Source organism: Carica papaya, chromosome 7 (genome assembly GCF_054855325.1).
Source record: "Carica papaya isolate Zhongbai chromosome 7, ASM5485532v1, whole genome shotgun sequence".
Lineage (NCBI taxonomy): Eukaryota > Viridiplantae > Streptophyta > Magnoliopsida > Brassicales > Caricaceae > Carica > Carica papaya.
In genome coordinates, this window is record NC_142315.1 from 8,596,295 (window position 1) to 8,611,553 (window position 15,259).

At 33.9% G+C, this 15,259-nt stretch overlaps 2 protein-coding genes across 23 annotated transcripts; one reads left to right on the forward strand and one right to left on the reverse strand.

Moving 5' to 3' along the window:
• The first annotated feature begins 197 nt into the window (after positions 1 to 197).
• On the forward strand, positions 198 to 3,740 carry LOC110823537 (GTP-binding nuclear protein Ran1B-like). The gene is made up of 8 exons (XM_022053935.2): positions 198 to 352; positions 525 to 594; positions 1,505 to 1,561; positions 2,145 to 2,262; positions 2,610 to 2,699; positions 2,799 to 2,978; positions 3,076 to 3,153; positions 3,375 to 3,740. Exons 1-8 carry the CDS (start codon positions 350 to 352, stop codon positions 3,442 to 3,444), a joined length of 666 nt encoding a protein of 221 aa, XP_021909627.1. The 5' UTR covers positions 198 to 349; the 3' UTR covers positions 3,445 to 3,740.
• A 704-nt stretch (positions 3,741 to 4,444) lies between these two features.
• On the reverse strand, positions 4,445 to 11,468 carry LOC110823466 (Plant Tudor-like RNA-binding protein). Of its 22 annotated transcripts, none has more exons than XR_002541424.2 (7): positions 11,311 to 11,468; positions 10,203 to 10,628; positions 7,823 to 8,584; positions 6,847 to 6,934; positions 6,064 to 6,748; positions 5,930 to 5,969; positions 4,445 to 5,761 (listed from the first exon to the last, which is right to left on the reverse strand). XR_002541424.2 is itself a non-coding variant. In XM_022053856.2 (5 exons), the coding sequence occupies exons 2-5, from the start codon at positions 10,593 to 10,595 to the stop codon at positions 6,573 to 6,575; spliced, it is 1,419 nt and encodes a 472-aa protein (XP_021909548.1). In that variant the 5' UTR covers positions 10,596 to 10,628; positions 11,311 to 11,468; the 3' UTR covers positions 4,445 to 6,572. The 22 variants fall into 22 exon arrangements, 1 of the variants encoding a protein (XP_021909548.1); XR_002541419.2 differs by having other exon boundaries at positions 5,855 to 5,969; XR_002541418.2 differs by having other exon boundaries at positions 5,930 to 5,975.
• Between the last annotated feature and the right edge of the window lie 3,791 nt (positions 11,469 to 15,259).

Genomic DNA, 15,259 nt, shown 5'->3' on the forward strand with positions numbered 1-15,259 from the left:
CTGAAAGAACGCCCACACGTGAACTTATTTTCCCAGCTCGGCGCACTCATATCAACGGCCCAGATTGCTGCGTTACCTTAAAGCTATCAGACGACCCTCGAAAAGTCTCTCCATACATTCTCAGCCGTTAAATACAAACTCATCGATTTTTGACGCTTCTGATTTATTTACTTCCTGTACCGCGTTGCACATGATTTCCTCTCCACCACAATTAGGGTCTCCTTAAACCCCCCTTTATATAAACCCTCGTCTGGCTTCTTCTTCCCTCTCTCTCTCCCTCCCTCCCTCCCTCCCTTCCCATTGCTCGTTGTCCATACCTTCAAAAGATCAAATTTCAAATTGTGAACAAATGGTAAATTGTTTCCTCCCCTCTATTCTTTATCTTTCATGTTTTCTCCATTATTTTTTTTAAAATATTTGTTTTATCGAGTAGATCTTTGCTTCATCTTATCATTTCTTGGTGTAAATGGGGCTCTAGGTTTTCAAGTTTTCTGTCCTCACCGTTTTGTGATTTTCTCTTCCAGGCGTTGCCTAACCAACAGACAGTTGATTACCCAAGTTTCAAGCTCGTAATCGTTGGCGATGGTGGCACAGGTAATTTTTTGTTATGTATTTTTCCCACTCTAGTTTCTGTTTGGTTGCCCTAGAACTTTTTATTTAAGAATGTTTTTACTTCTTTCTTGCTTTAAATATTTTATTTTGTACCATCAGTGGGCCTTAAGACAAGGAATTACCACACCGGAGCATTTCTTTGGCGGAGGATTGGCATTTTCGTTTATTGCTATCTTATCCGATTGGTGTAGTTGTTTTAGCTTCACATTTAGGCTACGTGTAGAACAGAAGGACAATTAGATCCTTTCATTTCCATCATTAGGTGATTCTTTTATGTGACGAATAAATCATGAATTTTGTAAGATATTTTATGATCTATAGGTTTTTAGTAGTTGCATTTCTAGCCTACACGTATTTTGCTAGATGTATTCCAAGCTATGCATTCATGTTTCAGTCTATTTCACTCTTTTAAATCTTCATATTCATTTTCAAATGTCATTATTTTTTAACGTAATTTGAAATTTATCCCTTATCATTCCACTCAGACTTCATTTGAAGATGAGAATTGATGTTTAGAGCAGCTCTAAGCAGAGAAGTTAACGTTTACAAATAAGTTCCACAACTTTTTGCAAGTATGTTTATTCCCAATGGACCGAAAGCTCCATTCAATTGAGTACAGGTTATAGGATGCAAAAGGAAGGACTGTTTATTTTGTAGTAAATTTGGTGTTTAACTCTATTCTATAGGGTTCAGAAGTTTAGTAAAATGGTTGCTTTGTGGCCAAAACAATCTTCAAATGCTTATGCTGACAAATATTCCAAGATGAAAGATTTTCTGAATTGGAGCTGGATAAAGATCCTGCCTACTGATTTTTGAGTAATTGTTCTTGCTTAAAATGTTTTATATGATTGTTTAATTTTCCTTCTGATGTAGAATTATTTGTGCAATGCAGGAAAAACTACCTTTGTGAAAAGGCATCTGACAGGCGAGTTTGAGAAAAAATATGAACGTAAGTCTGATTTGCTTCCTCTGTGTTTTGTGATTATCATTTTGGCTTTGTCAAATTTACTTGAAATTGTTGAAATAAACAAGAAGCACGGTAGGGTTTTCAATATTAAAGTAGAAGAAGTTAAAATAATAAGTATTTAATAAAATTTTGTTTGGAAGTAATTATAATAACGGGAAGAGGGGGAGATTTGAAGTCCACTATTGTTTGGTTACAAAAGTGAGATATACTAAGGGTTTTACCAATGTGACAAACTCCTTGTTTATTAAAGGATGGTTGTTATGATAAATGAGGTGGTGGTATTTAAGAAATTTAATTAAAAAAATACTAATTGAACTTTTTCAACCCCACTTATCTCTCGATTGGGTGGTCAAATAGGGGTTTAGAGGAGTTAGGAGGGATACTGATAACCCTTCTACTCTGATTCACTCTTATTTTGTCTCTCTTAAAAAATTTCCAAAGAATGCTCTCTGACTCTTCTTAACACAAAAAAAAAAAAAACCCACCAAACAGGCTGGAAAGGGCTTTGGTGTTCCTACTATATAAAATTACTTTCTGGAATTCATCACTCTTTTATCATGTGCAGCAACAATTGGTGTGGAGGTTCATCCCTTGGACTTCTTCACAAACTGTGGCAAAATTCGCTTCTACTGCTGGGACACTGCTGGGCAAGAGAAATTTGGTGGTCTTAGAGATGGATATTAGTAAGTAATCACATTGTCTCTGTGATAGCAGATCTCCAGAGGTCATTGAAATACAAGGCTAAATTTGCTTCAAGAAGCTGTCTTATTTTATATGCTACTTGGTTCTTGAATTATTATATTTTAACATGTCTGTGCAAATGTATGTCATCTACAGTAGTAGGAGAACACTAAATTTGTTTGGAAACATACTTTTGTGTTGTTGGTATTCCTGAATGTAGATTTGGGAATTTATGCCCAACTGGAAAAAAATCTCTTTCTTGTCTGAGCTTGCTGTGTTTGCCAAAATGGAGAAACACTTGAAAATGAAAGATGGAATTTTTTTGTAATCCTTTTGTTCTCTGCTGCAGTATTCATGGGCAATGTGCTATTATCATGTTTGATGTTACTGCACGCTTGACATATAAGAATGTTCCAACATGGCACCGAGATCTTTGCCGGTATGAATAGAAACCAAATCTCTGTTTCTCTGCAATGTGAAATTGATGATTTTTACGGCTGTGGATGACTAACCGATTCTTCCACCTTGTGTTTTCAAGTGTTTGTGAAAACATTCCAATCGTGCTTTGCGGGAACAAGGTCGATGTTAAGAACAGACAGGTCAAGGCAAAACAAGTTACTTTCCACAGGAAGAAAAATTTGCAATACTATGAGATATCTGCAAAAAGCAATTACAACTTTGAGAAGCCTTTTCTTTACCTTGCTAGGAAACTTGCTGGGTAAGGACAGTTGGCTAGTGATATGGAGGCTCATGTTCTGTTGATAGTTAGCTGAAGTCTCAAGTATGATTCTAACTGATTATTGGTTTTTTGATAGGGATCCTAATTTACATTTTGTGGAATCTCCTGCTCTGGCTCCTCCAGAGGTGCAAATTGACCTAGCGGCACAACAACAGTAAGGATTCCTTTATAGATCTATAATACATAAACGATGAAGTGATTGTCAAGGAAAATGCTTTATTTCAAAAAAAAAATTGTCAACAAAAATTCTATGGTCTTCTGGAAGAAATGTTGAGAATGGCAGATACTAATCTCACATGCTAACAGTTTTGAACAGGACGTGTTTTCTTGCTAATAATCATTTCTGACATTATGTATGCTTGATAATTTTTGCAGACATGAGGCGGAGCTTGCTGCAGCTGCCAGTCAACCTCTTCCAGATGATGATGATGAGGCATTTGACTAGATGATGAAGGGCTTCATGGATGTCGAGCATGGGGCTTTTGAGTATATTGTGTTGAGGGGTTACTCTCTAGTTGGACATTGAACAATCTGGATTGTAGAATCACTATTCTGTCTATGTTGAGTTTGTTGCATGAGGATGTGTTAGTCTATTTGTTCATTTTGGCTCATACCTACAGGCGGTGGTTATGAGGAATTGGCCGTTTTAATTTTTCTGTTGGATGTTTTGGGTACCCGTGATCATTGGTTTTGTATGATTAAAACAATTAATTTGACTGCAAAATTTTCTAGATTACAGAAGTAGTGTTGTCCTTTTGGAGATGAGCCAACAGATTTCTATATTACATAAATTTTTATAGATGGATAAAGTGTTTTTATCTAAATTATGTGTTTAAGGGTGATTAGTACTGTTGCAGCCGAAGGCTCTTAGCAGCGTACTTAAAAGCTGCCATAAGGAATGAAAGACTTAATTGTTTAGTGAGTTGTGGTTTTGATGCCTCATACTAAACCACTTTGGGGGTTAAAGTTGGGCGTTACTAACAAACGTATCTCACATTTGTTGTTTATGTGTAAATATGGAAATTTTATAAAATAAAAATAAAAATAAAAATTTAATATGAATGAGTTAAAGTTTTAATTTTATATCCAATATAAATAAGATAAAATTGTAATTAATTTGAAAATACAAATTATATTATAAAACTTGAAATTGAGTGAAGTTGATTGAATCTGATGAAGGTTTTACCTCAAAAAATATGGTTATAATGGACCTAAACAAGCGCCCTTCCCTGAAATTAAATAACAGTATGTATGGGGACAACTCACGAACTGTTAAAATATGGTAGTGAAAGACTCTTAAAGCAACTGAGGCTGCTTAGAGGAATAGTTTTGCTTTGTCTTTAGCTGGGTTCCTTCCATTATAATCACAAACTTCCATAGAATAGACCCAAGAGCTACAAAACAATTCGCATATCAACTGCCAAAAAATATTCCATCAGAAAAAATTCCACGGAAAAGGAATAAAATTTCCTAGAAATGTTCCACAGAAGCAGAATAATTGTGTCTTGGATCTCGATTTGTTCAACCAAAATCCATACATATATCTATCTATCTGTTGATAATTTACATGCAATTACGTGATACCTAAAGACCTAGATAGCAGCATATTTGCCCTGGTCGATTATATGAAGATAGATGCCAAGCAATCTGCTTCTTACATGGGAGGATGATTCATATTACGATCACATTTTGCTTGCACCACTTTAAACTTCACCACCACGATAAAGAATCTCAAGATTGTCACACTCTGGCCTTCATTATCCCTACTGGTTGTTCCCATACATGAAAATACCTTGCTCTATTAAATTAGCCAGGAGTGAGAAAACTTGCTTACCTACCTTTTCTTCTATATTCTTTGCTTCATGAGGTGCACAGGCAAGAATCAGAACGCACCAAGCTATCCTCACTGCCTTACTTTACCAGTAAATCTGAATTCATGTCATCTTCATTCCGCTCTTCAAGTTAATCTGAACAAGTACATCACCAGCCAGAATGAGCGTTCCAGTCAAACACTACAAATCCATCACTTATTATCCATTTCTATACAACTTTCACCTTTCACCAATCAGCCTAAAAATTAGTCTCTTGGATCAATTCTAGTTTGAGATCAGTTCAGTCTTGGACTTAGATGGATGCATACTGGTGACTAATTTGACAATAGCAAGAGAACAATTTAGCACACCTGCACAAGTTAAGCCATAAAACTTGTAGTGGATTTCTAAAAGCTACAGGTGTATCCCGTACATGAAAATATATTTAGATTTTATTTCCTAAAATTCATATATGTTTTCATGTGTTTATTATGAGTAAACACCTCTATGATTACTTGTTCGTGAATAAATGGAAGTATAACTAAAAAGAAAAAGCAGTTTTCTAAAAGTCATTGAGAACAACTAATTCTGTCAAACCTATCCTCATTTTAACTCTCTTTCCTAAATGTAATTTTATTTTTAACTACCTTACGTGGTTTGTATGTATGAAGTATAAACATAAATGAATTTAGAAAATGAAAAGTAGAAAATATTTTTTGTACCAAACACACCCTAAAGTTTTTACCCTCAACAGACAATCAAAATAATGTGGCATCATACGAAGCAAGCAGCAACGGTCATGTACCAACTGCCCTAATCTTCTGAACAACTGGCAGTCCACTTTTTGGATATTCATCATCATGATGTTCTTATCCATCTATTCAAATATCAATATTATGAGTGTAAAATCCAACCATCTTCCCGGGGCTGTTTGGGGATCCAGATGTGGCTCTGCAAAGATGAATTGTCAAGTCATTAAGAAATGAACAAGCTGATAATTTTCAACACAAAGTACTACATAAGCTGCAAACTAGCCTAGTCAACCTTCAAGAATCCAACAGTCATGAGTAATAGTTGACTGTTAATGTTTATTCAACTGGCCAAGAGAATGTAACTCACATCTCTTTAATGGAGCTTGATGACTTGAGTTGGGAAAAAGCTGACACTTAGAAATTATGGGAAGAAATACTGTCATTTAGTACGTAGAAACTTTATGACTTAAGAGAAACAAAACTAATTATCACAGAAATTACCTGATGAAAACAAGTATAGTTAGTGAACAAAGACATCTCCTCATGAAGAATTGAAGAAGCCATTGTTTGTACATATCCTGTAAATGTGTCTTTCGAGCATTCACCCACTCTTATTCTCAAAAGCAGTTGCTTACAGGTCTATTCCTTCCATTTTCAATAATGAAAGCAGGAAATAAAATCAAAAAATTTCTAGCTTGATCTTGAGTTGTAAAGGACTGGGAAGGAACAACAATCTTAAAGGTTCTAACCTATCATGGCAAAAGAACTTCGTGCCAGAACATGCTCCTCAGGTATCCATGAAGGAATATTATTAGAAGTAGAAAATACCAGTATGCAATTCAAGAAATGCAACTAGTAAATAGAAGTGCTTTCTTTTTTTACTTTTGTAAGAAGAGATTGCTAAGAAAGTCATCAAGTAAAATTAATTACAATAGCACGCTCCTGTCCTGCAATTTGGAGGAAATGATATAAATCAAACCAAATCAATACCAAGAAAGAAACATTTACGGTCAGAGGAGTTTGTGAACTACTAGAAAGAAAGAAACATAAATCACCAAACAAGAGCGGTAGTGTTCTGCGTTATATGGACCAGAACTAGACATGACCTTCCATGTCAGAATTTCATGGTAGCATTTCCACAGTATTGCATTTACTTCAGAAGAAAACCTTGATGGTCCCACCACACCTTGAACAAACTACCGAATCAAAGTAGAGTAAAAGAAGATAAAAATAGTGGCTGGCCATAATTGTCCTATTTGTAAAGAACTGGATGCAGTACTGCACCATTTACTATGTCAAGGGGACAGCCGTAAACCCCAGCATCATTGCTAGACCTTTTGGAAGCAAGGTATGTATGCCTCCAACACTGGCCCTGGAAAATGCAGGCTATCATCAATAAATTCAGAGTGGAACTTTCTATATTATTAAGTGTTATCAAGAAACCCAGCTACAGTAAAAAATTGGATATAACAGGATAGCACACTGCAATAGACTACAAATGTAAGGAAGAAATGAAATACAACTTCCATAACTGAGACAATAAGATAGATCTCAACATCCAGGCTTCTCACTCCACACAACCACAAGATACAAAATAACTTCCAAATTCCTCCTAAAGAAATGTCATATTAATCATGATTCAGTTTAATTAAAATTGACAAATGACCTGCCAATTTCACCTGTGAATATACATTTACAACACATTACATAAACATTAGAGACATTCACAGACACAAAACCAAGAAGATAAGATATTAAACTTATCCCTTAAATCTCCCACCGTCACATATTAATAGGGGTTTTATAGATATAAGGGTCCAAGACAGTTCCCTTAACAGCAAGCAATTATTCGGCTGAAACTGGCCTGGAAATAAGCCTTGTGCTGATTGAAGTCAAGATCTTTATTAAAATATTTGTTATACAGGAATTTGAAGAAAATGGGCAGGAGAGAGAGAGAGGGAGAGAGAGAGAGGGAGAAAGGGAGAGAGAGAGAGATAGAAAGAGAGAGAGAGTACAAAATGGTAACACTATAACAGTAAAAATTTGATTCCCAATTACAAGATTCCACTGTCTAGATTGCCATAATTCAAACAGTTTTGACATGCTACAAGTTGTGACAATTTATTCTGCTTACAATGTTTCCAGGTCTTTACAGCAAAGTAAAGAAGACATGACTGGCAAGAGGGGGGGGTAAGAAAGAGACATCTTACCTACTATTACTAATATAAGAGCTGGTTCCAACAGAAATTAAGTTCTTTACCTCCATCAAATGTTCATCATTTGAAATGTTTAGTGAGAGTCGGAGATTTGTCAATAATGCTTCTTGTTCCCAACTTAAGGGCCCAGAAGCGAACAATGCCTCTAGGGTACTGCGATATGCATGCAATTCTAATCTATGTATTCTTGCTGCAACATCCTCTTCTAAAGGAGAAGTGCACTTTTCTTCATCTCCACAGCCATAAAAAGAGTCAGCATCACTACTAAGGGTATCTACATCTGCACTAGAACCTGCTAAAATTCGACTAGACATCATACTCTGATTGTAACTACCAACACTACAACTACCAACAGAGCATGCATCACTATCAGAATCATTAGCTTCTGAGCTTCCTGCACGAAGATACTCAACAACAAAATTTGACTGTCTTCTCTCCATTTCACAATATCCATTTGAGTGTTTTTTAGAGGAAGCATGCATGTATATTTTACCCAAACTTTCTCTTGGGCAAGCAACAGCATCTACCTTTTTCAGTACGGAGGAAGGATATCCTGACATTACTCGTCGGCTCAAACTCTCCCTATCAATTACTATCACTTTACGAGAATTTCCACAAGCTTCAGCACGAGAGGAGCCAAAAGGTGAAACCCTCTTTAATGTTCGAGCAGATACAACATTAGTCTCCAGACAACCATCATTGTTCTGAACAGCCGAATAACTATCTCCTGGTTCAACTGCTTGCCAGCCTTGATCATAATTCGGAATCAATTTTTTAATAGACTTCCCAAATCCAGCTTCACGATCCTGAAAACAATGTCAATATAAGTCAGTCAAGAAACAGTGTACAGGGAAAATCAAGGCACATGCTAATATTTTCCTGGATGCACATATCAAACTTAGGAGTAGTTTAGAATAAATTTTTTTTGAAATAAAAATTGTAGTTTAAAATAAAGAACATGGAATGTGAACTTGCTTCCAAGGGAATACTATGGAATCCATTTGAAACTGAATTTCTATACTTGAAATAAAGCATATATTTACTAAAATTCAATTGAACTATTATGTTTGAAACAAATTCGTTTCAAGTTTAATTTCTGTTTGCACAAAAATAGTCCTCATATCCTTAATAATATATTTCATTGAATTCGCAGTTATTTTAATTTTCAATTCTACTTGTTAAATTACACAAATTGGTTTTCAGCAAATAAATCTTTCAAGTGTATGTGTACATATGCACATCTGCGAATATATTTTAATAGAAAAGAATTTCCTAGTTATTTTTTCAAAAGGATATCTTTTTACTTGTTGCTTAATAATTTTTAAAGTGAGAGTGAGAGTTTATAATGATATATGAGGGTATTTTAGTCAGTTTCTTAAAAATCCAAATTTTATTTCCAAATTCTATTAAAATTGATATAGTTTGGTGTTAACTACAGTAAATCCTTGTGGAATTCGTTTTCTTTAGTTCGAAACAATTTTATTTTAAAATTTAGAATTGAAAATGAATCCCACAAATTTTTGGGTTCGTTTGTTCCAAGAACAGCACCGAATTTACTTTACAAAAAAAAAGCAAATAAACAAGACCAGAAACACACACATTCCAACAGACTCTCGTTCAAAGAGCTTGGTTGCAGGCTTGATAAAAGTCCAAACTACCAAGAGACTGAGTATTAGTCTAAAAATGGAAAAGAACATAATTCAAGTGAAATGACTTACGACAAAAGGAATAAATTTCAAAGGACGAGACCATTTCACAAATAAATATATGGATACTAAAAGCTATGAGCAAGGATAATAATGAGAATATGACCAAATCATGTGCAAATAACATAATAATAGACAGATATTTGGTCAAAATAATGTCAAGTGACAAAACATAAAACCAAACTTTGGCACATTGACAGCTTGATAAAGAGATGCAAAACAATGGTTTTCTTTTTTGCAAAGGAAAAAGGAAAAACAATATGATAGATGCTTTTTTCACTTTAGAGAGAACAAATCCCTAGACATCATTTTATTCTTTGGTATCCAGGAGCTAGAATACTTTGGGATTCCACTCTCTCAACCTGCTTGTCATCATCTGATGGGTCTACTAAGGCTGAACTGAGGGCGTGGGCAGGCAAGCTTAAGAGGAAATCTGTGTCCCTCATCCCTCTAGCCATATTTTGGGTGGTTTAGACACGAAAAAGGAAGAGAAGAGTATTCGAAGGCATTTTTCCACTTTTGAGAGGATTACAGGTGCTGGTCCTGATCTCAGTTAGGGACTTGGTTGAGGGTCCTTTATTGATGTTTTTTCCTTCTAAGTTTATTTTGCCTGGGTGGCAGTCCCTGCATGCCTTGCGAATACAAGTCTTTTTCCCTCAAAAAATCCAAAAAAAAAAAGTAAATGGCAAACAGATGAAATGAGCAGGAAGAAATTTACCTTTCCAATCACGGACCATTTATCATATTGCCATGTTTGACGCACTCTGATGTCAGTCTTGGAGACTTGCAATTCCTTTAAAGATCCAACCAATCTAACCAAATAGTAGTTCCCACCCATATTGCTAATAACAGTAGCAATTTTCCAGGAAAGATCATTAAACACCTCTACCATTTCCCCTGCTGCCCAGTTCTTCACAGCAAAGGCAGGCGGGGAAGGCCTTATTATCTTCCTTGGTACTCTGTCCACAGCTGCCTCATTCATTGAACCGGGGGGACAATCATATCTAATGCTGTAAGTACGCCCATTACCAGAGACAATTTCAGCACACCTCCATGAAGGCACGTCTTTGTTGATGAATATCTCAACTTTACTCCCTCTCTTAAATCTCATGATGTAAGTTAGTACAAACGCAATTCAAAGAACCTGCAACAGTCAATGACTTCAATCTAACTAATAGATTCATGCTACTCTTTTGATTAAAAAAAAACTAACAGATTCATGCTACAAACTTAACAAGTAGTTTAAGCATTAACAATCCAACCAATCTCCATATTTCAGAATTTATAAATGCGTGAGACTGACAAAGATCACGAGTTCATCATCTTAAAATATATAGTAAAACAGACGTTACTGGTCAGTAAGAAGCGCCACTAACATTGTGAAATTGCAATCTTGCGAACAAATTTAACGAAAGATATATTTTATCAAGGGAATTTAGTCCTCTGCATAAATATATTTATTCAATTTACTACCAGGGAAAGACCCAAAAAGAAAGAAACAAAAATTATATAATCTCAAAACAGAATTCTCCTCAATAACATAAAAGTAACCGAGTAACCCCTCAAAAGATTAGATCACTGCAATGTATTAATAAAAAGACACTGAAAAAAAAAAAAAATGAAAATAATAAAATAATTAATCAAGATTAGATTTAACGAATCAAACTTGATATTGCCAATCATGTCCAAACCCCAATTTCTTCAAAAAGAAATCCAAGTATGAGGTAAATAAATACAATCACAGGAATGAACAGACAACCTTTTGTAGTTTAATCAATGAAAACCTAGAAAACTTGATTGAATAAAACACAAAATACTTTACTGACCTTCCTCAATATTAAGCAAACTTTAAAGGCGTTGAGACTTCGCTTTTTTCTCTGTATTTTTCTGTATTGTTTCGTCCGAGAGGTTGAAGGAAATTGGAAATTAGGGTTTGCAAGGATGAAAAATACAGGATTATCAGATACAGAATGAATATATAAATTTTTAATTTAATTTAATTTAATTATATCCTTTCTTTTTATACGTGGGAATTAAGTTTATTCTCAACCAGAAACGGGGAGGTGCATAGTCCGCATCCCCCTTGGACTTTGAATAGGAAATTAATTACATTTTTTTTTTCTTCCAATAAAAACTAATTAGATTTTTTTAATCATAATTTAGTTTCTTAATTTATCTTCTTAATAATATAATTATATTTTCCATTTTATATTTGATATAAATTAAAAATCATAATTTAATTTTGGAAAACATTTTTATTAAGAATTATCAAGTGAGTAAAAAATAAAAATTATATATTATAAAGTTGATTTTAACTTAAAAGTTTAAAATTCATAAATGATCATATCTAACAATAAAATTTAAAAATTTATATCGTGTATATTCTTATATAAATTTAGGTCGTACAAATTTAATTCACGAATTATATTTATTATCTATATCATATTTTTTACCAATGTATTATTAAATAATTTTGTTGAGTTTTAATCAATTGTTTAGGATTAATGCAGTTTTTATTGTGTATAAAAAATTATCAATTTAATTAAATTTATTTAAAAGTGATATATTAAAATTAAATATATATTAAATTTTTAATACATTAAATAAAATATGAGTCTTTTTATATACAGATATTAAAAGTGTTATTTTTAATTTTATAATTAGTTAAATTAAAAATAATAAAAAAATGTAAATAAACCATTATAGTTTTTAAATTACACGTAGAATTTTTTTTATTATGTCATCTCATCATTAGAAAAGAGAGAATGTGATAACTTTAAAGAACCACGTATTAATTTGAAAGATCTACCGCAGAACGTATAAATTTCTTATACTATGAATTTAAATATATTTATATTTTATATTTAATTTCTTTAATTTGATATGAGCACGATTATTTATATTCAAATCTATTTTATGAAATCCTTATTAAGAATTTGAGAGATTTAATTATAAACAGATAATTTTTATAATTATTAGTTATACTCTTGACATCACTATAGTTTTCCTATATTCTATTCCATCTAATTAAAATTTATATTTAAATAATTAAAACTGTTTAATGAAAAACCTTATAATAAAAAACATACGATGATAAGTTCTGGCTTTCTAATTAAAAAATTATAAAAAAATTAAAATTATCTAACTAAAAATTTTAGTGGTATTAAAATTGACATAATTAAAAATTAGAACAAAATCAAAATGGATGTGTTACAATAGTATCTATCACTTTAAACTAAATCTTATTAATTATCTAATTCTAAAATTATAATTGTCAAACTAAAAATTTTACTTAAAACTAAAATTATATAACTAAAAAAATGTATTTAATTTCTAAATTTAAAATATTATATTTTAATTAAAATTGTTATAACTGAAACAATTAAAAAATTGTAATGAAATTAATTGATGTAACTACATTATACTAAAATTTAAACTCATGTAATTAAAAATTTTATTATATACTTAATTAAAAAAATTATACAAACAGTATAATTAAAAATAACACGTCATAATTATATCAATAAAAAATTTTACACAAATTAAAATTTTTACGACCAGAAATTTTAGATTGCACTCAATATCACAATTGTATTTTAAGTAAAATTCTGAAAAACTGAAAATTGTCTAATTAAAGTTTAGTTTAAAATTATATTAATAAATGTCTAAGTAAAATTATTTACCGAAATTAAATATCTATACAAATTTTAAATTATAGTAGATGTCAACTAAAAATTATATTAAATTTTAAAAATTTTATTTTAAAGCTTTATTTAATTTTTAATAATTAGACTAATAACCTAATTAAAAATTCTATTGCAATTAAAATATATAACTGGAACAGACAAGTCCAACAATTTTATTAATTAAAAGATGTACAGAAATTAAAATTGTGTAATTATAATTTTAATTGAAATTAGAAGAGCTTAATTAAAATTTTCATTGTCTAAACAAGTAAAAGGCTTAAAATAAGATGGTTGTAGTGTAACACCCAAGTGTTAATATTTTTTTTATTTTGTAATTATTTGATTTTTTTTTTATTTTTAATTAATTTAATTTGATTTAATTTAATTTAATTTTATGAAAATAAAAATAAAAATAATGATAAAATTGGTTAAAAAATATTATTTGGATTTAATTGAAATTGATTTTGAGAAAAAGTTGTGAAAATTTGGATTCTGGGAGTGTTTTTGAAAAGAAAATCGAAAACTGGGGGTCAAAACGCAATTTAGAAAAGTTGTGCCACGTCAGCGGCCCGGTCAGCAGCCCCGGCCAACGAGGACGCGCCGCGTGGCAAGGAAACGCTGACCAGGGGACGGGCCACGTGGGCGATCCGCGTGCGCGCGATTGGACGGCCCAAATCCGTTCCCGCGCGCACGGACGGCCCAGATCAAACATGCGAACGGACGACCCAGATTCACGCGCACGGACGACCCAGATTCAATCAGGCACGGACGGCCCATATTGCATCGCGATGGACGGCTCAGATTTAATCCCAATTAAATCGCGATCGAACGGTCCAGATTTAATCTTAATGGACGGTTGAGATTAAAAGGCAAAGGGTATAAATAATCCCACCCACACCTGACCACAAAAACCCTAGCCGCCAGTGCCTTGCTAGAGAAGAAGAACCAGACGCCGGAGGAGCCGGCTGCCGCCACCCGCCGCCACACCGGAAAAGTTTCCGACCGCCGATCGAGGTAAATTTTCTCCTCCTTGCTCGTTTTTCGATGCTGAGTCCGCTTATGGCCAAACCGGAGCCAAACCACCAGCCAAACGGCCAAAAAACCCAACCGAAGCCCAGTGATGCCGCCGCGCCCCTCCTCGGTTTTTGCCTCCGATGAGGCTCTTCCCGGCCTCCATTCGATGTAATTTTTATACCACTGTGATCACCGTTCTTTTCTCTATAGGTTGATCGAAGCCAAACATCAAAACGCAACTCACGCCGGAGGAGCCGCCGCACCCGAGAGCACCGTCGTCGGTAAGTTTTGGTTTTTCGTGATTTTTTGGCCCACCGAGGGCCCTAGGGTTATTTTATCGCAGGGACCGATGCAAGTGTGGCCGAAAACGGCCAACCCGAGGTGAATCACCGCCGGAACACGTTGGAGCCACCGTGTCGGAATTCTGATATTGGCCGAAAGGGGCCCTAGGTCTGATTTGGGATTTTTTGGGACACGTGCAGGTACCGGTAGTGCATTTCAGTTTTTCGAAAAAAATTTAGAGAAATTAGGGACAGCCTGTAGGCGCACTGTAGAGCCGTATTCAGACCCCGAAACAAGTAAGGACTCACCCTATTTTCTATCACGGTATTAAAGCTAAATAAATAATTAAACTGTACTGTGTGACTTTATAGATGTATAATTGATTAAGGTTGCCAATGGAGCCCGAGTTTGATACAGTGTTGGTATGTTATTGTTTGATTTAATTTTCAGTATTAAATGCAGCATGATGTTTGATGTAATTATGTTATGGTCTCGTATGCATGAACTATGGTTCCTTTTATTATAGTTTGTATTATGGTGAACCCGGTACTGTATTGTCTTATTTGGTGTCAATTACTGGTTTACATATTTTGTATGATTGGATGATTGGGATTAAGGAAAAAGGCAAAAGGGTTATGTGAATTGATAAGTGGAAAATGTGGACAGCCTGACTAGATATCCTAGGAGATGGTGGACGGACCGGATCCGTAGGGAACCCTACCGGGAACGTGGTCTCTCATACTGGACGGGGTATGGATACCTTATGTGTTTTGGCGCCCATACCGGATGGGGT

Bases quoted from the DNA above. Each gene is read 5' to 3' on its own strand.
- LOC110823537 (XM_022053935.2), top strand. The intron at 1,562-2,144 runs GTAAGTCTGATT...TATCATGTGCAG, and splicing joins GTTTGAGAAAAAATATGAAC to CAACAATTGGTGTGGAGGTT. The intron at 2,700-2,798 runs GTATGAATAGAA...TGTGTTTTCAAG, and splicing joins TGGCACCGAGATCTTTGCCG to TGTTTGTGAAAACATTCCAA.
- LOC110823466 (XM_022053856.2), bottom strand. From the start codon at position 10,595: ATGAGATTTAAGAGAGGGAGTAAAGTTGAGATATTCATCAACAAAGAC. The intron at 8,585-10,202 runs GTAAATTTCTTC...CATTGTTTTCAG, and splicing joins AATGGTCCGTGATTGGAAAG to GATCGTGAAGCTGGATTTGG. The intron at 6,749-6,846 runs GTGCAGTACTGC...AGTTTGTTCAAG, and splicing joins TCCCCTTGACATAGTAAATG to GTGTGGTGGGACCATCAAGG.